General features: G+C 40.5%; 2 protein-coding genes across 5 annotated transcripts in view; one reads left to right on the forward strand and one right to left on the reverse strand.

Moving 5' to 3' along the window:
- Positions 1–6238, reverse strand: part of LOC109567021 (uncharacterized) — a 58440-nt gene extending 52202 nt beyond the window's left edge. Inside the window, exon 1 of the mRNA XM_070798162.1 lies at positions 5712–6238. Coding sequence (XP_070654263.1) covers positions 5712–6238 — 527 coding nt within the window. The remainder of the gene's footprint in view (positions 1–5711) is intronic.
- GRB14 (growth factor receptor bound protein 14) overlaps positions 5879–23964 on the forward strand; it is a 128139-nt gene continuing 110053 nt past the window's right edge. For all 4 annotated transcript variants that reach the window (XM_070804068.1, XM_070804081.1, XM_019971748.2 and 1 more), the window contains exons 1-2: positions 5879–6069; positions 7322–7454. In XM_070804068.1, coding sequence (XP_070660169.1) covers positions 5879–6069; positions 7322–7454 — 324 coding nt within the window. The remainder of the gene's footprint in view (positions 6070–7321; positions 7455–23964) is intronic.

Here is a 23964-nt window from a genome sequence, read left to right on the forward strand (position 1 = left end):
TCACAGCAATAGCAGTAGCCAAAGTATCAGCATTTGTGCAATTTTCTGAGCTTGAAATTCCCATAGGATTACATAAAGAGGTCAGGTAACACTTACACATGCAGTGGATTGCATTGCAAGAGAGGAACCATGCCACCTGACAGGAGAGAAAGGGAATAAACATCCCAATTTCATATTCTTCCCACTGTTCAGTTTCTTACCGGTTTCTTCCATTGAACAAAACCAACCAGAAGTCAGAAAGCAAGGAAGCCCTTTGATGTCATCCATAAACGTGACCTTCCTTGGGACCCAGGGCAGGGTGGGGAAAGATGGAAAATGAATCAATCAGGTACAAAAAATGGATAAGCAGAAGGAAAAACATGAAGTAATACAAAATAATTCAAGAGATGAAAGAAGGGGAAAAGAAACACAGAAATGGTTAGATAAGAAGACAGCACTTATTAGGATAGACATTTAACACAAAATATTCTTCAATTAAAAGCAATGATCATCTACTTGGATAAAAAAAAAATTGGCTAAGAGACCTAATCATATGTCATAAAAGACACATAAAACGGAGATAAAAAATGCTGACACAAAGTATGGAAAACAGATGTACTATAAAACATCAGCCAAACTGTATGAATATCAAAGGAAAACTTTAAGGCAGAAAAGTTAATAGAGGTAAAGGAGAACAGCTCAAATGTTCAATGTTTCAATTTACCAAAAAGACCTACTAGTTCTAAATTTGTAAAATTATATACTAAAACTAACTTCTAAAAATTTAGCCTTAAAACATATAAAGCAAAATAAGAGTTTAAAAAATCCACATAGTGGGAGATTTTAATATATATCTCTCAGAATACAGTAGAATAAATAAATAAAAAGTCACTATGAATACAGAGAATTTAAACAACATGGTTGGCACACTGAAATGAAAACACCTTCTTTTCAACCATACGCATACTATTATAAATGTTGACCACATGCTTGGCCAAAAAGCAACTTTCAAAGGACTGAAATCACATAGAGTATTATCCATGACAACAAATAAATTAAATTATATTAAAAAAAAGAACAAAAGAAAAAGACAGCTAGAAAAAACTCTATCACAATGTAAAATACATTGAAATGAATAATAATCAAAATATAACTCACTGAAACTTGAAAGATACAGCTATGGTCATACTTGAGAGGAAACATATGTTTTTAAATGTGAATATCAGAAAATATGAAAAGCTAAATATCAATGAGCTATAAGCATCCACATAAAAAATTTAGGGAAAACAAAGGATGGCAAATAAACCCAAAGAAAGTAGAAGAGGGGAAAAAGAAAAGATTAGAATAGAAATAAGACAGCACACAAACAGACAACAAAGTCATTCCTGAAAAGCTTTAAAATTCATAAATTCTGGTGAATATCATCAAAAAGAAAAGAGAGAAAGCACAAATAGCTAATTTAGGACTAAGGAATAGGCCAATACAATACATCCTTTAGGTATTAAACAGTTAAGAAGGAAGTATGAATAATTTTCTGCTAAAATATTTCCCTGATGGCTCAAGCAATAAAGAATTCACCTGCAATGAAGCAGAAGCAGGAGACGTGGGTTTGACCCTTGGGTCAGGAAGATCCCCTGGAAGAGGAAATGGCAACCAACTCCAGTATTCTTACCTGGAAAATCCCATGAACACAGGACCCTGGAGCATGGGGTCACAAAGAATCAGACACGACTAAGCAACTGAACATGTAAAACATTTAAAAATTTAGATGAAAGAGAAAAATTCTTATAAAATGCTGCTTGTCAAAATTGACATTAGAATAAATAAGAATATTAGATTAAGAATACTTGAGTAGTCCTGTAATTATTAAGAACAGTTTCTCAAAAAATATCAGTGATGTCTGAGATATAAGACAGAATGGGAGAACAGATTTACAAGACATTAAAAAAAAAGCCCATAACAAGAATATAACTAGAATAAGAAAAAGACAGACAACTAATCATAAAACGGGCAGGAGAACTGGTACTTAGCAAAAGAGAAGTCCAAATGGCAAATAATCACGTGAACAAGTGCTCAACCTCATCAGTCATCAAGAAAAGTCAAATTCCACCATGAGGTATTTCTGTACATACACCAGAATGTCTATTGTACAAATTCAAGGATGTGAATAACTGGGGAAACATGCATTGCTGGTGTGCTGAAAATTGCTACAGTTAATTTGAGAAACTGTCAGTATCTAACAGGAGAGGAGCATAGACACAGCATGACCTCACAATGCCAGTTCTGTATACATGCTCCGCAGAAATGCATGCACACCACCAAGAGAAGGGTGTAAAATGTTCACTGCAACAGTACTGCTGTTGCTGCTGCTAAGTCGCTTCAGTCGTGTCCGACTCAGTGCGACCCCATAGACGGCAGCCCACCAGGCTCCCCCGTCCCTGGGATTCTCCAGGCAAGAACACTGGAGTGGGTTGCCATTTCCTTCTCCAATGCATGAAAGAGAAAAGTGAAAGTGAAGTCGCTCAGTCGCGTCGGACTCTTAGCGACCCCATGGACTGCAGCCTACCAGGCTCCTCCATCCGAAACAGTCTAAAGCTGGAAATAACCCAGATGCTTATCAGTAGTAGAATGTATATATAAATTGTGGTATTTACATACAATTGAAGAGTTAGAAAAACTAGAGAAACTTGTAAAAGCATGGAAGAATAAACAAAATAAACAAAAGTATGGAAGCATATAGTAAACAATGGGTGAAGGGAACCACCAAGTCAAGCACAAAAGGGTCCTACAGCATGATTCTATCTACATAAAGGTCCAAACCAGACAACCTACTCTATTGTGAGTAGGGATGGATACTTATGGTTAAACTATGAGTTTACTATGATTACTTGGAAAAATCTGGATTGGAGGGCGGGGCTTTGGGATGACTGACAATAATGCATTTCATCATCTGACATGAGTGTTTGCCTTATGATAAATCATCACACAGTTCTGTTTGTGACCTTCTTTTCTGTACATGGGCTATCTTTCCCAAAATAAAGGGTTAAGCAATTTGATTGGTTGAGAAAGGGAGAGAACAAAGCAAAGAGGTCACATTTTCCTTAGGGGAAGGAAGGCTAGGATTCCTAGAGAGAGACCAAGGGGCAGAAAAGGCTTACAGTAGGGGAGGGGCCAGGAGACAAACTGCTTATCCTTTACCATTTTACAGGCTCAAGTCAAAAATGAACAGCCGCTAGGGGAGGACTGGCTCTGTGGTGACAAGGTACCTGCTTTACTGTTTCAGATATCTTCATTAGTTATGGGAAGGAAAATCTCTTTTGAACTTCCCTTTTCACAGAAAAATGCCTCTGTATTCTCTTAGGCTGTACTAGGTCTCATAGTACTCTGCACCTTTTATATTGCATAGTTCTTTATTCAGAATCTTTTTTTTTTTTTTTTAATCTCTTGGATACAAAAGCTAGTTCTTTTGTTGGCTTGCTTCAAAAATGTGAATGAGGGAACTGTATCATTCTTGATATAGATCCTCAAGGTGTCTGGGAGTAAATTCAATATTTAATGTCAATCTACAAGACAATACTATTTAAGTTCTCATTCCTCAGAGATTTGTTCTTTTCCTTTTTGCCCCCTCCCCCACCCCCCGCCATTACTACAGGTATAACAAGTTTTACTCATGGGGGTTAGAGGAGGAGTATAAAGCCTGCAAATGGATACTCCCTGGATTCCCACTAAATGAGAAAATGCCCAGAGAGGGGAGACACAATTGAGATCTCATTCCAACCACTGAATATTCTTTCCTGAGGTTAAAATTTTATGCTGGTAAGTGGAGCAGTATACACTACTGGGAAATAGTATTTCCAGTGATTCCAAAGATATAGTTTCTACCTACTCTTTCCTCTGGCAAAAAAAGACAGCCTGCTCTCTCTTTCTCTGTATGAGACAGAAAGACAAAGAGAGAGTTGTTGAGTAGGGAGGGGACAAACCTCAGCCACTGATTCACTCTCCTGTTAGAATGTTCAAACTATATCATTTTTAGAAAGGAGCAATGACTGCCTTCAGGACTTTTGGATGAAAATAGGAATGATTGATGATGATGATGAAGAAAATATATTTCTTTCTTTATGTTTTTAGCTCAAGTTATCTGCAAATACATGCTTCTTTTTTATTTTGCTGGAAAGACTTCAACATATCTGTACGTTTTTACATTAAACTCTCTTGAAATCCACATAGAATCCAGACCATCCTTCAGGGAATAGGATGTGAATGAGGGCTTTGCCTGGCACACAGCACCAATATGTTAGCTATCATCATGATTAGTATTACTAATTTTATCCCTCAGGGGACCTACCACTTGGTCTGGGCTTAGCCATTGCATTGCATAAAGTGTCCTGGAGACCACTCTTGATGTGTAATCCAGGTCAACACTGCTATTTATTGGGTTTTAATTTTGACGTGAGCAAAACTTGGATTCTGTAAGCTCTTTGACTCAAAATTTTGTGCCTCTGTGAAGTACTACAGATTTCTCACAGGCTGGGGAATTAGCAAACCCTGGGTGTCGGCAGTGGTTGGTGCCATGGTGTGTGTGTGGGGGGGTGCTGGGATGGTGGGGGACACACAGATATGGAGCAGGGGGGGTTGCCAGTTTCTTTAGAAGGCAGTGTTTGCCTTTCCCTGGGCAGAGGTTGTGAAGGTTAAGAAAACCTGGTTAACAGAAGCCAGGGACAGATGTTACCTAATTTGGTCAAAGAACAAAGAGTGTATAAAACATTTGGAAATCCCGAACAGTGCACTGGGATGGGGCACTTACTGGAAGGGCAGAAACAGATTTACCACCCAGAATTCAGAGTAGGGCGACTGCATCTCAGGTGAGCATAATGTAATTACCACTTCAAACAGTCTGGATTTGGGGCATGGAATCTTTTGGGTCGGAAGCTTCACTGCACTAGTTCACTAGCCCTGTATTGTCCCAGGTACTCCATGACTTTGAGCCTCAATTCCCTTATCTGTAAAACGGGGTAAACATCTAATTTATGAGGCCGTTGTGAGATAGAACAGGACTAGGTAGAGTGGGGACCCATTAGATGAGAGCTGCTCTTATCAGAAGAAAATGAACAATTTTCCTAAGACGTCAGGTTTACGCATACCTTACTCAGAATTCTCAAACATCTCAGGAGTTTTCGGCACCGATTGTACTGCCTGTTCCCCGTCCACCCCTTCTCCCTCGCCGGCGTCCTCAGCTGCGGAGTGGAAGCAAGAGGCACGTGGGGGAAAGACTGGGACAGACCTGGTCCCCCGCTCTCCTGGCACGGTGGGCCTGTCATGGCGGCCCAGCGACAGCTCTCCGACAGCACAGCAAGAAGAATGAAAAGGTCTCGGGGGTCAGGGCTGCACAGACCCCTGCCCCGCCTGCGCTCTGCCAGGCTAGCCCCGAGGGAGCGCCCGATCACATGGATCCCGCCTCCCGCGACGCGGATCCGCCCCGACCTCGAGCTCAGCCTTGCGCTCCGGCGCCCACCTGGGGAGCCGGCGGCCCGAGCCTCGGGAGCCGGCAGTCAGGGGCGCGGGCCCCCAGCCAGCGCCCACCAGAGCCAGGGGCCGCGAGCGGTGCCCGCCCAGCGCCCTCCCCGCCCCCTCCGCGCCTCGCCCGGCCGCCCGCGGCCCCCACCCACCCGCCGCTCCTCCCCTCTCCCCACCCTCCTCCTCCGCCCCCTCCCCTCCCCCGCCGCCTCGCCTACCGCTCGGCCGAGCGTGTGAGCCGCCCGGGTCCAGAGCGCAGGCGGCGAGGCCACCGCACCTGCAGCGCGCTCGGGCTGCCGAACAGGCACCTCGCCTCCCGCCGCCCGATCTCCTTCTCCCCCCGCGCCGGGTCTCTCATGACGCCCGAGTCCCCCGGCCTGCGACAATGACCACTTCCCTGCAAGATGGGCAGAGCGCCGCGGGTCGGGCGGCTGCCCGGGACTCGCCGCTGGCCGCCCAGGTGTGCGGCGCTGCCCAGGGGAGGGGCGACGCCCGCGACCTGGCGCCGGCCCCCTGGCTGCACGCGCGGGCGCTCCTGCCCCCTCCGGACGCGACCCGCGGCTGTGCGGCAGACAGGTAGGCAGCCCTCGGAGGGCGCGGGGGAGTGTCCTGGGTTGGCAGCCGGCGAGGGGTGAGGAGGCGGTCCTAGGGGGTGAGCCATGTGCCCAGAGCTGGGCCAAGTTTGAGAAAGTCTCAGAAGACAATTCCCTTTGAGCTGGCAGGACCTACCGGATGGGCTGGACATTGCGATCTCCCAGCGCCTTATAAATAGCATCACCGATTCACTGAGAGCTCCGGGTCGCTCTCGCCTCTGCCCATCGATGTGAACTAGGAGGCCAAGCTCCAGGCTGACCACCCTCCTTCCTTCTTTACTGCGTTAAAAAACAAAAAAATCCCTTTTATGTATTATAAAAAATCAGAATAAATCAGTTCGCCTCCCACATGGAGTCTTAGAGCGACCCTGGAGAGGCAAAGTACGGATTGACATTTGAGCAGTCTAGCTGTTCAGCAGGAAAGAATAGAGGCTTTAAAGTGTTTCCCAATCTCCATAGCATTCAGCCCTAAGTGCCTGTAGAATTCACAATTTCACACATACTTTAGGAAAGAAAAAGGCTGCAACAATACAAAAATCTATAGTCCTTTATATTCATACATTTAAATGGTATCTTTTTTTTTTTTCCTTCAGATTTTCAAAGTGCTTCAACTTCACTGAAGTTAAAATTACTCTGCAGTGGACCAAAGTACATTAATACTAGCAAGTTCTATTCACTTACCTCCTCAAAAACACTGCCTTGCAGTTTAGTATCTATAAGCACTTGAAAAATCAGCAAACTGTGTGTGGGCCACATTGTGAATGAAATTTGAAGTGAGATGAACCACAACTATAATTAATAAACCATAACTTTCAAAAGTGATTAGTAGAATAGAATAGGGATGAGTTCACTAAATGTTTATAGACTGTCAATTTAGTGGATGCAAAACAATGTCTAACTCCTCAGAATGATTTTTACTTCAGTAATTCTGTAGTCTGTATGTCAGTTTCAGGAAAATTATCAGAAGTGCTGGAAATGGGGCTTCCAGGCCTGGTGATTTTTTTTTTTTTTAAGGCCAAAAGAAAAGAAAGAAAGGAATGCAAAAGGAGATTGATTTATATCAATTGACATGTTTTATTCTGACCCACAGAAAGTACACCACAGACCTTTCCTGTATACTTTACATTAGTATTGTCACAGAATGGGGCATTCTGGCCTCAACTTTTTAATCCTGACAGCAATTATATTTTACATTCTGTTTTATGTAAATTACATCCTATGTTCTCTCGGTGTAGGAGAAAAAAGAAAGATCTTGATGTTCTGGAAATGCCATCTATTCCAAACCCTTTTCCTGAGCTATGCTGCTCTCCATTTACATCTGTGTTGTCAGCAGGCCTGTTTCCCAAAGCAAATTCAAGGAAAAAACAGGTATGCATTTTAAAATGTTCTAATTAAAAAATCTTAGAAGTTCTATATCCATATAATCTTTAAGATAGTAACTTACAATATTAGCAAAAGATTAGCATGGCCTATTTTAAATACTCTATTAACTGACATAGTTCTTTGCCATTAGTTTCCTTTAGGGTCTCACTTTTTACATCTGTATAATGGGTATGTTAAACCATACCCATCAGGCTTTTGGAATGGATTAAATGAAAGAATATATGTGAAGTACAGAGCCTAGGAGCTATTATTATTCACATTGTAAGTGGAGAGTTATATATGATAACAACTGAGCAATTTTAACTCAGAAATTGGAAGAGCTGGTAGTGATTTAGAGTGAGAAGGGAATTGACTGGTTCCTTTAATACCTTCTTTAATCTTTCATATTTTCAACCCAAGCCAACCTTATTTACTAAAGAAAATTGATAATGGTGAATCTGTGGTGAAAGGTAAATGGAGTTTTGGACCCCACAGGTTTTCTTTCATTTCAGCAAATTCTCAGTTTGGAAGCTTCTGACTGCAGAAGGCAGATGACTTGTAAGTGATGATTAGCTTATGGACTTAATTTTTATGATTTTCTTTCAAGTTTCTAGTGTGGAGCTGACTTGAGCAAATTAAACTTCAAGAACCAAGCAGTGGTGGGGAGATGTATCACAATTATAAAAAAAAAAAAGTGTTTCCTAGGTTAATCCCATCTCTTCTGAATATACTTCATTCCAGTCTTGGATCAGCAAACAAAGAGAAGCTTCACTGTGTACCTTGTTCTTGCATGGGTTGTTGTTTGTAGTCGCTAAGTCGTGTCCGACTCTTTGTGACCCCATGTACTACAAACAGCACACAAGGATACCCTGTCTTTTACTATTTCCCAGAATTTGCTCAAACTCATGACCACTGGGGGCTTCCCTAGTAGCTCAGTTGGTAAAGAATCCACCTGCAATGCAAGAGACCCCAGTTCAGTTCCTGGGTTGGGAAGATCCCCTGGAGAAGGGGTAGGCTACCTACTCCAGTATTCTTGGGCTTCCCTGTGGCTCAGCTGGTAAAGAACCCGCCTGCAATGTGGGAGACCTGGATTTGATCCCTGGGTTGGGAAGATTCCCTGGAGAAGGAAACAGCTAGGCGCTCCAGTATTCTGGCCTGGAGAATTCCATGGACTGTATAGTTCATGGGGTCATAAAGACTCGGACACAACTGAGTGACTTTGACATACATACACATATATGTCCGTTGAATTGGTGATGCCATCCAACCATCTCATCCTCTGATGCCCCCTTCTTTTGCCTTCAATCTTTCCCAGCATCAGGGTCTTTTCCAGTGAGTCTGTTCTTTGCATCAGATGGCCAAAGTATTGGAGCTTCAGCTTCAGCATCAGTCCTTCCAATGAATATTCAGGGTTGATTTCTCTTAGGATCGACTAGTTTGATCTCCTTGCCATTCAAGGGACTCTCAAGAGTCTTCTCCAGCACCACAGTTTGAAAATATCAATTCTTCGGCGTCTAGCCTTCTTTATGGTCCAACTCTCATATCCTGACATGATTACTGGAAAACCCATAGCTTTGACTATACAGACCTGTGTCAGCAAAGTGATGTCTCTGCTTTTTAATATGCTATCTAGGTCTGTCATAGCTTTTCTTCCAAGGGTAGAAGCAACAAATTTAAACAGTCAGATGCTTGCCATAAGGAGGGGTTAATGAAAAGAGAGAAGATGGTTGATTATTTTCCCCCAGCTATTGTTCTTTCCTTTTTTCTGCACTTTTACTATCTGTGATGGGTTCAATAATGTGTGTTTGGGTTAAGATGTAAGATGGGAATATGGATGATAGATTATTTTGTGCATCATGGTGATGGAAAAATTGATTTTGAACTATCCCTGTGATCCAGGATGGGGAAAGGAAATGTCTGATGATGGCATAATAGTCCTTTGGGGAATTTAATGCATTGTTTCCCTATTTATGGATGGCCTGCTACGTTTCTTGCATCATCCTAGGCTCTGAAGCACAGAGCTAAGCAAAAATGCCATCCAAAGGGTGTTTATAGGGACTTCCCTGGTGGTCCAGTGGTTAAAACTCCATTTTTCCAATGCAGGGGACATGAGTTCTATCTGACTGGGGAACTAAGATCCCACATACTGTGTAGTACAGCCACAAAGTAAGAGAAAAAAAATAATTAAATTAAAAAGGGTATTTATCAAAAGGTAGGGCTAGGTTAAGCATTAGGAGCTGAACAGAGGAAGGGAGGAAGACAGAGAAAGGCCTGGGTTTACTCCAGCTTTAAATTTGTGAATGAGCACTGGGAGAAAGCCTGTGTCTACCAGATGAGCTGAAGGGGCAGGGTTTCTTTTGAATAAAGAGAGAATAAACATCTTATGATTATGTTAATAGAGGAAGAAAAAAGAGAAAGAGAGTGGGTGTACGTGTCAGGGTCAAGTCAGAGTGTGGCCCAGGTGTGGGTAGTCACCATCTTGAGTAGGACATCTGATTCTGAATGACAATGTTTCTTCAGATCCGGTTCAGCAGATTGGCAAAGTGGGAGAAGGGTGCTATGCTGTGCTTTACTCCAACCAGTTCCCTACTTGGGCCTTTATGTCCTGTCCCAGTGACCTTCGGCAAGAGCCCTGCACCCACACAGACAGCTGTGCTGTGGCCTGAGCAGAATTCTGGCCTGAATCCTAGGGACCAGTCCCAAGGGTACTCCCATCAGAGAAGCGCCCTCCTTGCTCATCTCTTCCTTGGTGCAAGGGTTGGAATTTCTGTAAAGAGAAGGGTGTCCTAGAGCTGGGCAAGAAGTCTCCTTTGTGCACTAATTTATTTTGACTGTGCCGGGTCTTCGTTGCAGCCTGTGGGATCTTTGTTGAGAAGCACGGGTTTTCTCTAGTTGCAGCACACAGGGGCTTCTCTTGTTGCAGCAGAGGGACTTCTCCTTGAGGTGTGGGGCACAGGCTTTAGAGTGCTCAGGTTCAGAAGTTGTGGCTTGTGGGCTCTCTAGTTGTGGGATCTTAGTTCCCTGACCAGGGATCAAACATACATCACCTGCATTCAAAGTGGATCTTAACTACTGGACCACTAGGGCAGGGCTTCCAGGTGGCACTAGTGGTAAAGAACGTGCCTGCCAGTGCAGGAGCCATAAGAGATGTGGGTTCGATTCCTGGGTTGGGAAGATCCCCTGGAGGAGGACATGGCAGCTCACTCCAATATTCATGCCTGGAGAATCCCATGCACAGAGGAGCCTGGTGGGCTCCTGTCCACTGGGTCACAAAGAGCTGGACACGACTGAAGTGACTGAACACACGGACTGCCAGGGAAATCTCTTGTATTCTTTTTGTTCTCTTTTCTGCACCTAGACTTTGCTTTTAGAACTGATCCTTTGTTTTTATTACTTTCTATATGCTTAGTTCTTTGGAATGAGGGAGGTTTTGGGTACAGATGGACTCTATGTCGGTAATTCCCCCAAGCTCAGTGTCTTTGTGACACAGATTAACCCTTTACAAGATGATATTTCAGGCCCAATTATCTCTGACCTTTGGTTGAGATGATGTACTAGGTTTCTATTGACTATTATTTATGGCTGAAACATCTTAGGAGACGATGTCTCATTTCTTGATAGTCTCTCTTTGATTTGTTTTGTTTAACCATTCCAGTCATTTTAGCAATTCTTTTCCCCCCATAGAAAAAGTGAAGAATTGCACTTGTTACTTAGAAATAAATGACCAAAAAGTTTGAAAGAATCCAGACTGGCAATGTTAAATCTCATGTGGCCTTTCAAAACCATAGTCAAAACCACTTTACAGGCCATAGATACTTTTTTTGTTTTTTACAATTTGCAATGTCTACATAATGCATGAGTGGTAAAATGAATTGATGCCACAAATAGAATATGCTTTATCTCTTTGTGCAAATAAAATGTCTCAAAGTATATATTACTATATGCTTTCAGTATTTTTATTTTAAAATAAGAACTGGATTGGGATAGAATCTGGATTCTTTATTCTCCCCCCACCTTTTTAAAAATAATACTAACTGGGTATATTTCTTCAGCATAATTTTTTTGTGTTTGCCAATAAAGCAGATTTGAAGTGTGCCCTCCATATACATGATCCAGAAAAGTTACTTGCAATTTACATTTTATATGAAAAGTAACTTATGACTTTAGCTATCTTTTTTCCTATTTCTGATTAAAATTTACCAGAAAATCGTACCTGAGCACTTATTATTCGAAGAAAGGGAAAGAATATCTTTAGCCTTTGCAAAAGAATCAGTTCTTTTCTCGAGTTTGCCTACCCCCGGGTTATTTTTGTACTTGGACTCAGTTTCTGTAGTTGCTCTGGCTCATTGCTTTCCAGGACTGTGTAGGATAACTAATTCAAAATAAAGCCACTGAAGATTTTAAAGATAAAAAATCACTTGTGAGAAACAGTGTCATGGAAGTTTCAAGCTGGAAGAGATCTTTGAGATAAGCTGGTGAAACAGTCTTCTAGAGATGAGTAAGTTGAGGCAAAGAAATGTTTTGTGGCTGATGTTATCACGGCTAGAACCTGAAAATTGGATTTCTTGAAGCATAGACAGCCCCCTTTTAAGGAAGGTACAATATCCGCAGAAACCGAGAACTCTAAGAATAGCAGAGTGATAAACCTGTATCAGTTGTTGTTAGTTATAACTCTCCCCATAATATAAAAGGTGAGGCAGCAAAAGCCATTTGATGATCTCCACCTAAGGATCTGGATTCCTTTTTCTTTTTCCTTCCTCGACTATAGCAGTCTTTTTGTGTTTTCTTCCCCCTCTAGCTTTCTTCTCTGTCTTCTCCCTAAAACTGATATGAAAAATCTATCAAATCATTGGTCTGCATCAAGTAAGTTTTATCAGTGTTATTAATAAATGGATTTCGTGTGTAGTTTACAGTCCACAGACACACCGAGGCCAGGAAGTGTGTCTGTCATCCACATCATAAGTTTTTTTTTTTTTAAAGTACAAAACTCAGAAGTGATTTGTCCATGCTTCCACAGTTTAGACAAAGGAAAATCGAAAAGTGTCATTTCTGTATGTCTTTGTCCCTCACCACACTATTTCTGGTCTATTTTATATTGAATTAAACCTTTTTGCATATCTCAGTAAAATAAAAACTTTCTTCCAAATAATTAAAGAAATTCTTTTCCGTATGCTCTGCCTTTGATTTTTGTTTTCTTCTCATATGTCCAGGACTATCAAACAGTAAGTTCATCTCTGTCCCCGATGAAAGGGTCTCTGATATCATTCCTTCATGATGTCAGTAGTGACTTTAATTTGTGCAGTGCTAACCCTGTATGTGTGGTTCTTATGTGGCTGCTGCATTATCCAAATTTACATACTCATTTCTCCAATATACATAGAAGAAGAAAGCAAAGAACTCTACTCCCCATTCTCATTTTCCAGATATAGCAGTTATCAAGATTTTGTCTCATTTATTTCATCTATTCCTTTTTGAAATTTTTATTGTATTTGTTGAAGCACAATAAATTATTTTTTAAAAAAGTAAATTCTGGACATTCTGTCATTGCATCCCTACCTAGTTTTGTATGCACTGCTGGAAACTACATTTTCTTATTTAACTAGCAGGCTATTATTCCCTAGCAAAAATAAAAATTCCTTGAAAAGTGAAAGTCATTCAGTCGTGTCCGACTCTTTGTGACCCCATGGACTATACAGTCCATGAAATTCTCCAGGCCAGAATACTGGAGTGGGTAGCTGTTCCCTTCTTCAGGGGATCTTCCCAACCCAGGGATCGAATGCAGGTCTCCCACATTGCAGGCAGATTCTTTACCAGCGGAGGCACTAGGGAAGTCCAAGAATACTAGAGTGGGTAGCCTATCCCTTCTCCAGGGGATCTTCCCGATCCAGGAATCAAACCGGGGTCTCCTGCATTGCAGGTGGATTCTTTACCAGCTGAGCTGCATGTGAAAAATATCTTGGTATCACTTAATATCCTTCATAGTCAAATTTCTAAGTTGGAATGATACATGAAATCCTCAAATTACAAACTGGTTATACCTCAGAATCTTTAAATTAGGTCTTTGGCTGTTTGAATCCACGGAAACGGCATTATACATTGTGTTTAGGCCCACCAGGCTGTTTTACAAAATCCTATATTATGTAAAATGAAATGCAAATTTCATATATTTGCAGAAAATATACAGAAACAATACTTGCTCCTATTGGGGTTTCAAACAAATATGTGTTTCCAGCAGCAGAGTGCTACTTTTGAATGTTGGCACTTGATGAATATGATTTTCCTTGGGAGAAATTCAAAAGTGCCCAGATCTTTGTAGCAGTATTGAAGCACGGTTCTAAAGCCGTACTTCTCACTGGACTACCTTCCTCAGAATCAGCAGGGATGCTTATTAAAAATATAGATACTGGGGCTTCTTGTAAAATCCACTGAATAATAATATCCTGGTGAAGGGCATGGGATTTGACTTCTTTTTTTTCTTTAACATATATACAAAATTAGGGGTACTCTTATTCTCTGCTGCTTTCAGGCTCTGGAGCAATTTGACCTTTCAAGATTGAAGACAATTTTATTTAGTTGAGAAAAGGTAGAAATATTACAAAAGGACTTTAGTTGGTATTTTATCCAGGTATTGATTGTTTGGGGTGAATAGAGACTCATGTTAACTAGTTTGAAAGGTTATATTATAGTACCTGAAGGCCAAAAGTTCATTGATCTCATGAGAGACTGGAATTGGGAATCAGAGAGCCAGCAAAAATCAAGGCAGCCACTTTCTCCGTTCTCCCTCTTTATTTTCCCATAAACATAGCACATAGTCTCTGCTTCTTTTTCTAAATCCATATCATCCTCTGATATTTCTCAATGGTCTTGCTTGTCTTGATTGATGTCACTGCATGTGGCCCCAAGTGGCTACCCTTATTGGAATAACTCTTCCTGGTTTAGCTGGTTTAGCACGTGAGTCCATATTTGGAGAGAGCTGTTAACCCAGTATGTCCAGCTCTTATTCAGTCAGCTGTGGCCAAGGTGACACAAGGGACCTGGACCGCTGCTCACTCAGCAAAGGTTATGGAACAAATTCTGTGAGTAGGAAGTGCAAGTTCAGTAGGTATAATGTAAGGAGATGGGGAGGAAATAATGAACAACTAGTGTCCTAGGGAAAAAAAGCTCAAACAAAGAACACTGGACACACAAATTCTTATAATATATGAATGATATATGGTAACCCACCGATTAATTGGTCTGACATAATCTGCACAGTTCACAGGATCCAACTCCTTTACCTCAAATCATTTAGTTCACTTGAAGGGAGTTTACTTGACAGTGCTTTCAGTTGATGACACCCTTCAGTGATGGTCATCTTCCTTGTTCCTTGTTCTTTGTTCCAAGCCTGCATGTTACTGAGGTCCCTTGGCTTCTGAGGACAGGAGCTATCAACTCAGGATCCTCCCTACTTCATGCTAGATACCTTCGACTGTAACAGAAAACAGCTGTCTCTTCCTATTTTAAAACTTAAATCCCCTAGCAGAGCTGCTTGTCAAGGTTTTATTTCCAGTTTGAAGTTTGCCTCTAATTTTTAGTTAATTTGCAGGATACATTTGCAGTCCAACCTTTATCTGCAACATGACTTTTATTTTTTACTTCTTTGAAAGCTCAGCTTCTAGTTTGTTTTTCCTTAGGGGCGTATATTAAGTTCTTCAAGAGAAGGAAAACTGGAGTCATTCATGGTTCAATATAAATGTGGATCTTAATATAGAAAAGCTTTCTGAAGTCTTATGGAGTTGGTTTGAAACATGTCAGCTTATACGGAATAGTAATAAACTCCATCGTATAAGTATCTGAACAAGGATAAGCGGACTTGGGAATTGTCCTTTCGGCACTCTCGGTAAGGGCTAGCTCAATGCAGAACTTAGGAAATGGCCACAAGCCTTTGCCAAAGAAAGGGAGCAGAAGGGAAACTTTCAGAATCAGTTTAGAAGTCTAATGGGAGAGCTGACATAGGAAAAGTATCTTTTACTTCTTGTCCTTCCCTTTGGTTCCACTTATTGAGTAGTTTTCAAAGCCACAGAGAGAATAAACACAAATAGCAGGATTACCATTTTTAACTATTGGTAGTTTACAGATGTTTCCATCTATTCTGAAAGATCGTTTATAAGTTGGCTATTTATTCACTTGTATTTTTTCCATAGATGTAATGTTAGATGGGGTTTCCCAGGTGGTGCAGAGGTAAAGAACTGTCTGCCAGTGAGAGAGACTCAGGAGACTTCTTCAACCCGTGTGTTGGGAAGATCCTCTGGAGGAGGAAATGGGAACCTGCTCCAGTATTCTTGCCTGAAAAATTCCATGGACAGAAGTGACTGACAGGCTACATACAGTCCATGGGGTTGCAAAGAGTTGGATTTGACTGAGCACATACAATGCTAGATATGATTATTAGGTTATTAGGGGAGCCAGTTACTTTTTTAACCCACAATTGCGCTTCCAAATGGTAGATTTACACCATCCTCTGCACCAGCTTTTAATACCGTTTCCATAGAAGGATGTAGGGCCATATGATGTAATTGAAAGATACTGGACTGGGAATCCACAAACCTAGTTTTTAATAGGGTCCTGCTGCTGAGTGATGTGATATTAGCCTATTGCCCACTTTCTGGGCCCCTGAGTGCTACAATTTTTATCTGTTCCTAGAGCAAGTGATTCTGATGGCTCTTGGAATATTAATACTAATGATTGCATAGTAGACAGGTGTCTTAGGAGGCTTTTTTGATCCCATTGGCCCAAGCATTTCCCTTTCAGTCTTAGATCTTCTCACGTGGTTACCACACCTCCTTTGACGAAGAAAACATTTGGGTGCTGTGGGGCAAGATGCACAGGAGCCAACTTTACAGAGATGATGGGGACAAGAAGGGGCTTTTAAACTTGACATTGTGCATCAATGTGTCTAGATTCAAATAAGAGAAAGTCAGAAAGGTATCATATCCGGAAGGGGTCAGTTTGTGTGTTAAAATTGTATTTAAACTTAGAAATAAGGCTATAAGATTATATATGAACAGTGGAGACTGGCCTAGGTTCAGTATGCTCTTGGCTATGCTTGGCTTAAAGGGTTTGAGGGGCTTATATCTTCTGTGTCCTTTTCTAAACTCTGCTTGCTCAAGTCATCTGTTTGATCACTCAAGTCAAAAACCAAGGAGTCCTCTTTCTGGCCTTCTTTCAAGTACTGCTGCATCTTTCATCCCAATAAACTTAATCCATAACCTCCTCTCCATCTCTGCTGCTACCATCCCAACTGGAGCCTCTGTCTTCTGACATCTAGGAACATTTTAAATGGCCTCCTTTTGCTTCTCCTTTAGGCTGTTGTGGCCCATTTTCCATATACTTGCAAGAAATGAACTTTTAAAAATGTAGATCCCATTATGTCACTCCCTGGTTGAAAACGTTTTGATAGCTTATGAGAAAATTTTAAATTCCGCCTTGGACTGCAGGTTCCTAAGCAGTTTGCTTTCTGTCCATGTCTTGAACCTCACCTGCATTCTACTCTTCATGTTCTAACCACTGGAGAGGGACAGTCCTGCCTGAATGTGAACTTGGCAGGCTTTTTTTTTTCTACCTCAGAGTCTTGGGCTTGGCTGTTTTCTCCATCTGGAACCTTTTTGTCCTGGTTATTTACAAAGCTGACTCCTCTTTATTCTTTAGATCCTAGCGTAAGATCATCTCATCAAGCAGGTCTTTTTTGACAAGTCAACCTAAAGTATCCCTCCACACTTTCTTTCCCCATCCTATCACATTTCCTTGGTCATAGTTACCATAATCTGAACGGTCTCATTTATTTATTTGCTCTAGTTATTGTTTTTCTCTCCAAATAAAATGCTGTGGTTTTATTGTTCTTGGATTCTTTTAAGGAAAGAATTAATGAGTAAATGGATCATTGAAGATAAATAGTTAAAACCAATTAAACAAACTATATTTGGCATATTTATTCTAATCATTGTCAGTCATCTTTTTCCTCTTCATCAAATTTTAAAACATTAAAACATATTTCTAATTTTATTAACAGATTCTATTTACAAAAAAATGAATATACTAGGTTTGTAGACCTGTGGGATTTTAGCAGTACATATCTTTTTCTTTCATTATGCACATAGGAAATTTTGATCATGTGTAGTGAAATTAGTGGATATATTTCTGATTTTAATCATTATTCTCATTTAATGGAATTATAAGTGATAAGTACATGGTGGATTGTTATACTTCCAGTTTATTGTGTGTTTAAAATCTACGCATTTAGAAAAAAAATTAAGTGTAAATATGAGTTGGGTTTTTAATAGGAGTCTCTCAGAGCAAGGGGTAGATGTTATTATAGTGTGCATGCATGCGTGCTAAGTCACTGCAGTCATGTCTGACTTTTTGTGATCCCATGGACTGTAGCCTGCCAGGCTCCACTGTTCATGGGGTTCTTCAGGCAAGCATACTGAAGTGGGTAGCCATGCTTTCCTCCAGGGGATTTTCCCGACCCAAGGCTTGAACTCAGGTCTCCCGCATTGAAGGCAGATTCATTACCATCTGAACCATCAGCGTATGCGTGCTAAGTTACTTCACTTGTGTCCGAATCTGTGTGACCGTATGGACTGTAGCCCATCAGACTCCTCGGTCCATGGGATTCTCTAGGCAAGAATCCTGGGATGGGGTGCCATTTCCTCCTCCAAGGGAATCTTCCCGACCGAGGGATCGAATCCATGTCTTTTATGTCTCTTGTGTTGGCAAGCTGGTTCTTTGCCAGTAGTACTACTTGGGAAGCCCTATTATTATAGCAAGTGTTTTAAATTATTACCTATTAATGTCATCGATGAATGATTTAGGCCAGTGCTATGATGTAGAAATGGGGAGACGTATACTCTGTGGATATACACTTTCCAAGAGATTTACAAACTCAGAGATTTAGGATAACTAGTTCCCAGATCCTCATCCTCCGCGTGTACTTCTTCCTAACAGCTACCTGTGTTCACAGTAAGTGTCTCACTAGGTGCATCACCCTGGGGCATGAAAACCTCCAGGGCATCACACACAGGGAAAGTGTCCTTTAATGATTAATCAGAGTGCAACAAATCAGAAGGGGTTCTTGTCTTTTTATGCCTTATATTTTTGTTAAGGGGCAACATGGTTAGAAATAAGGACTTTGGCTGGTGTTGAAACATTCTGAATTCAGATATATGATTGGAGTAATGACAATTTTCACTTTTTCTGTTTTTCAATTTACATTTATTGACTTAGTTCTTCCCTCTACTGACTGTTGTCAAAGAATATATAACTTTTGAGGGAGAATTTCCTAAGAACAAAGCAAATAGCGAGCGCATCAGTGGGAAATACTGAATGCTGAAAATGGCCTTTTGGGATGTATTTAAATGTAATTTATATGTATTTTCCACTGTTCTCAATACTTGAGACATATCCACAGCTGAAAGAAAATGCACCTACAAACACCTGATGTTATATATATTACTAAGTGGGTTCTGTGGGTGAGGGAAGTTCCCCCGGGAGCCGACTTGGAGCCTAGATTTGCCTGCAGGAAGTATGCTGGGGCTCAGGGCACTTGGAAACACTGTCTGTGGGACGAGCACAGGACAAGTTGGGCTGCAGTGCAGCCACAGCAGAAGCATCAGCTGATCTCATAGGAGCTAGAGCTGCAAAGGCCCTATAGAATTGTTCAGCATTAGGGCACAGAGGCTGCTCAGCAGGACCTGAGCTTGGACATGGTGACTCTCCTCAGCTGAGAGCAGTGACAGGTGGGGAACACTTGCATGCATGTGTGTGCTTAGTTGCTCAGTCATGTCTGACTCTTGCAACCTGATGGACTGTAGCCCGCAAGCTCCACTGTCCATGGGATTTCTCAGGCAAGAATACTAGAGTGGGTTGCCATTTCCTCCTTCAGGGGACCTTCTCAGCTCCTGCACTGGCAGGTGGATTCTTTACCACTTAGCCATCTGGGAAGCCCTTGTCCTCAGTCACTCAGTCTGATATTTTGCATGCCCTGCCCCCAACCCTTAGCCAGGTCTTAGTGGCTGACACTGTAATAGCTGGGAGAATTAGTCCTTCAGTCCTGAAAAGGGCAGTCTTGGATTGTATGCTGCAACATCTCAAGGATATAATTTATACATAATTTTTTTCAGCTTTTATTTGTCTTATTTAGTACTGTGGTATTTTATTAAATTATGTAATGAACTATTCATTCCAGTCAATTCCCAACCTATTTAATCATAAAATACATTAGTATTTTCCACTTTCTATTAATCAAATGGGCTCCCAAGGTGGCTCAGTGGTAAAGAATCCTCCTGATAATCCAGGAGATTTGGGTTCAGTGCTTGGGTTGGGAAGATCCCCAGGAGAAGGAAATGGCAACCCACTCCAGTATTCTTGCCTGGGAAATCTCATGGACAGAAGAGCCTGGTGGGCTACAGTCCATGAGGTCCAAAAGAGTTGGATTCAACTTAGGTGGCTAAACAATGACAACATCATCAATAAAATACAGTAGACTAATTTTTAGAAGTATATACAAGTTGCTTTCATTAAAACCATAAGAAAACTTTATCATGACGAATACTATAATTAATGAAACCATTTCTAATTTTATACTTAACTGTTAAAAATTACATCCAAAAGCTGAAAATCAAGGTGTAAATGTACATTCACACAATTATCAAAGGAATTCCATGGCCTTCCTAGCACTTTGTCATACTACTCAGAACTCTAAATTCTGTATTATTTTAATTTTGAGTGCTTTCAGCTATTTCTTTAGAAAATATGTTTGATAATTAATTTTTACTGGTTTTTAAAATATTTTTTTTCTCAGAATGCATATTGATCCCTCCATTTGAATTGAAAAGTAAAGCTGGACTTTATTTGATAGAACATTAGTCTGATTTGTCTGATTGATTTGAGAGTGAGGACTAACTTCCAGTTATATGGTTGACATTTTTCTTAAATTAAATGCACTAAATTTACAGTCCTAAACCTTTTTTATTATTTAATTTAGAAGGATTAAAATTTTCAGAATTGATTTGTGGTTGATTTACAGTGTTGGTTAATTTCTGGTATACAGCAAAGTGAGTCAGTTATATATATAATATATATATATTCTTTTTCATATGGTTTATTACACAGTATTGAATATAGTTCCCTGTGCTATACAGTAGGACTTTTGTTGTTTTTTTTATATATAGTAGTTTGTGTCTGCTTATTGCAAACTGCTAATTTATCCCTCTCCTATTCCATTTCCCTTTTGGTAACTGTAAGTTTGTTTCTATGTCTGTGAATCTGTTTACGTTTTATAAAAAAGTTCATAGTTTGTATTATAGTTTAGATTCCACATATAAGTGATATATAATACTTGTCTTTGTCTATCTTGCTTACTTAGTATAATAATCTCTAGGCCATGTTGCTGCAAATGGCATTATTTCATTCTTTTTTTATTTATTTATTTTTATGTCATTCTTTTTTGTCTGAGTAATATCCCATTGTGTGTGTGTGTGTGTGTGTGTGTGTGTGTATCACATCTTCTTTGTCCACTCATCTGTCGGTTGCTTCCATGTCTTGCCTACTGTAAACAGTATATATCCCTAAACTTTTGATGAACGTATAAAGTACATGATAAAACAAAAGCATTGTATTAAAAAAAATTGGAAAGAAGTCATGCAAAAACCTCATCAGCATGTTGGTTTGGCCAAGGTGTAATAAATTTAATACTTTTCTCCCATATTTTTCTGAGCGTTTTACTTTGAACAAAGTAAGTGAAAGAGTGTTGGCCTTTTTGATAAGCTGTCCAGAAATTGAGACAATGAATTAATCTGATTGGGTAGCAAATAGTTGGGTGGTTTACAACTCAATTTTTGGTTACATTATAAAGTGAGTGAAGTCGCTCAGTCGTGTCTGACTCTTTGTGACCCCATGGACTATAACCTACCAGGCTCCTCCATCCATGGGGTTCTCCAGGCAAGAATACTGGAGTGGGTTGCCATTCCCTTCTCCAGGGGATCTTCCCGACCCAGGGATTGAACCTGGGTCTCCCGCCTTGCAGGCAGACACTTTAACCTCTGAGTCACCAAGAGGCCCTAATTGATTTATTGGATGATTGATCATTAAAAATGAATTTTAGCTCAGATGAAATTCAGAGATTGATGTTGCTTTCTGTCACATCTGCACTCTTTTCTCCCTTATTCAGCTTAATTATTCTCTAGCACTTACTGTCAGCTGGCATATTGTATGTTCATACATGTATCTGTTTATTCTCCCAGTACCTTTTTCCACTAGCATATAATCCCTGTGAGGGCAGGGACTTTGTTTTATATGCTATTCAGATTCCAGTAGATAGAGCAGTGTCTGGCATTTAATAGACCCTCACCCTGATGCTAGGAAGGTTTGAAGGCAGGAGGAGAAGGGGATGACAGAGGACGAGATGCTTGGATGGCATCACTGACTCAATGGACATGAGTTTGAGCAAGCTCTGGGAGATGGTGGAGGATAGGGAAGCCTGGCGAGCTGCAGTCCACAGGGTCAAAAGAGCTGGACACAACCGAGTGACTAAACAACAATAAATTTTGCTGAATGAAAGAATAAATGAATGAATGAATGCATGGGAAAGGGGCAGAGGAAGTAGGTATTATTAATAGAAGGAATGAGGGTATGTTTAAGAACGCACTGATAGTTTAATATAAATGGTAAAGAGTTTGGAAGAAAACTTAGGAAAGTAAGATTTAGTTTAGTTACTGGGAAGGTTCTGATATTGTTAGATGTTAAAGAGATCCTCATCCGAATAAACTTTTGAGTATTGATTTACCACTATTAGCACATTCTAAATCCGGATTACTGTTGCTCAGAATATGTGCTGTTCTTGTCTCTTTGGTCTCCTTGTAAGCATTTTCAGTCTTACCAGCCCATGTGTGCCAGTTAAAAAGCATGTATGCTTTATGGGACTAAGTCCAGTAAAAGCTTTTCAGTCAACCCACATTCACAGTAGAAGATTACTTTCATTCTTGGGAAGGGTGACGAAGCCCAGTATTCAGATGAAAGGGGTACTTTGGTATTATTTAACTGTGTATTGGCAAGACTCAGGCCAGTATCTAGTTTCTCTTTGGAGACATTTTGCATTATATTACAGTACTCTTACTGTGCTGTGCCAGGGAAATTAAGATCACCTGGAACATTCTGTAGGTCATTGGCTTAGAATCTTAGGGCACTGGGAACTTGATGTTTTGTTTTAATGACCTCATTTAGGCTGAACCTGTCTTTGTCCTGAAGGCATAAGGACTTCTTTACCAAACCATGCCTATGCCTTGGTAAATAAATGGGAAAGGTTTAGAAAAAAGTGATTTGAAAGCATTGGATCAACCTCCATGTAAAGAATATTTGATAAATTAGGAATCTTCTGTCAAGAAAGATGAGGAAGTGGTATGATTAAAGTCCTTTCCACATGGATGTAGCCATTCAGTTCCATGAAACATACTTTGAAGGTTGAAGATAGTTTTAAGGGAAAGGAAGAAATGTTTATAGGTCATGTAGTAGTTCATGAACCTTGTGCTCCAGCAGATCCTTCTGCAGAAATTTCCAGAGGAAATGAAGCATGCCCTCCATGTTTCTCAAAGTGGGAGGATATAGTGTGTATATGCATATGGTGTATATGAGAATGGTGGGAGGGCCATATGGGAAGTTGCACGATAAACATGGAACACCTTTCTGGAACAATAATTTTAATTGAAAATGAGAGGAAACACTTTTATGTTAGAATAAACACTCCTGTTTTTATGAGTCAAATGCACAATTTACATGGATTTTTAAGAACAAATTGTACACCTTAGACTTCTTGCCTACCCTGAGAAGGCAAGTGCTGTGTAATGACCTTCTTTTGTATTCTTGATAGAAAAGAATTTTCTGGTAGAAAAATTTGAGAAACCTAGTGTAGTTTTCAGGTCTGTGGAAAGTGGCTTTTTATAATCCTCAAGAGGATCAGCTGTCATCTCTCTTTTCCTTCTTGATTCTTTTCTAGCTAAAGTTCTTTCTCGCTGAAATGTCTCTGATTTTATTGGTACCTATATCATTAATCTTGAGGGTATTGGGTTGTTAAACATTTGAAGTGTTTTTTTCTACTTGACTTTTCTGCAGCATGTCAGGAAATTGCTCTCACTAAAATCTCTAAAGACCACCATATTCCTGAAGACCTACTTCAGTGCTTATTTTGATACCTCAGCAGTTTGGGGCTTTTTTGACTACCCTTTCCTTTGTGAAACGTTTTCTTGGCTTCTACCTCTTATAGGTCTCTGTTGAAGGATCTTGATGTTGGCATTCCTTAGGGTTTTATACTATAGCTTTTTGTTTTCATTTTATTTTCGTTTTATTGCTGGGGCAATCTCATCTACTCCCGTGGCCTCTATATATAAGTCTAGACTCGGTTTGCCTGGGCTGCTTGCTGAATATCTTCATTTGTGGAAACCGTAGGCTTTGCACAGTCAGCATATTCCAAACCAAATTAATACTT

Source organism: Bos indicus, chromosome 2 (genome assembly GCF_029378745.1).
Source record: "Bos indicus isolate NIAB-ARS_2022 breed Sahiwal x Tharparkar chromosome 2, NIAB-ARS_B.indTharparkar_mat_pri_1.0, whole genome shotgun sequence".
NCBI lineage: Eukaryota > Metazoa > Chordata > Mammalia > Artiodactyla > Bovidae > Bos > Bos indicus.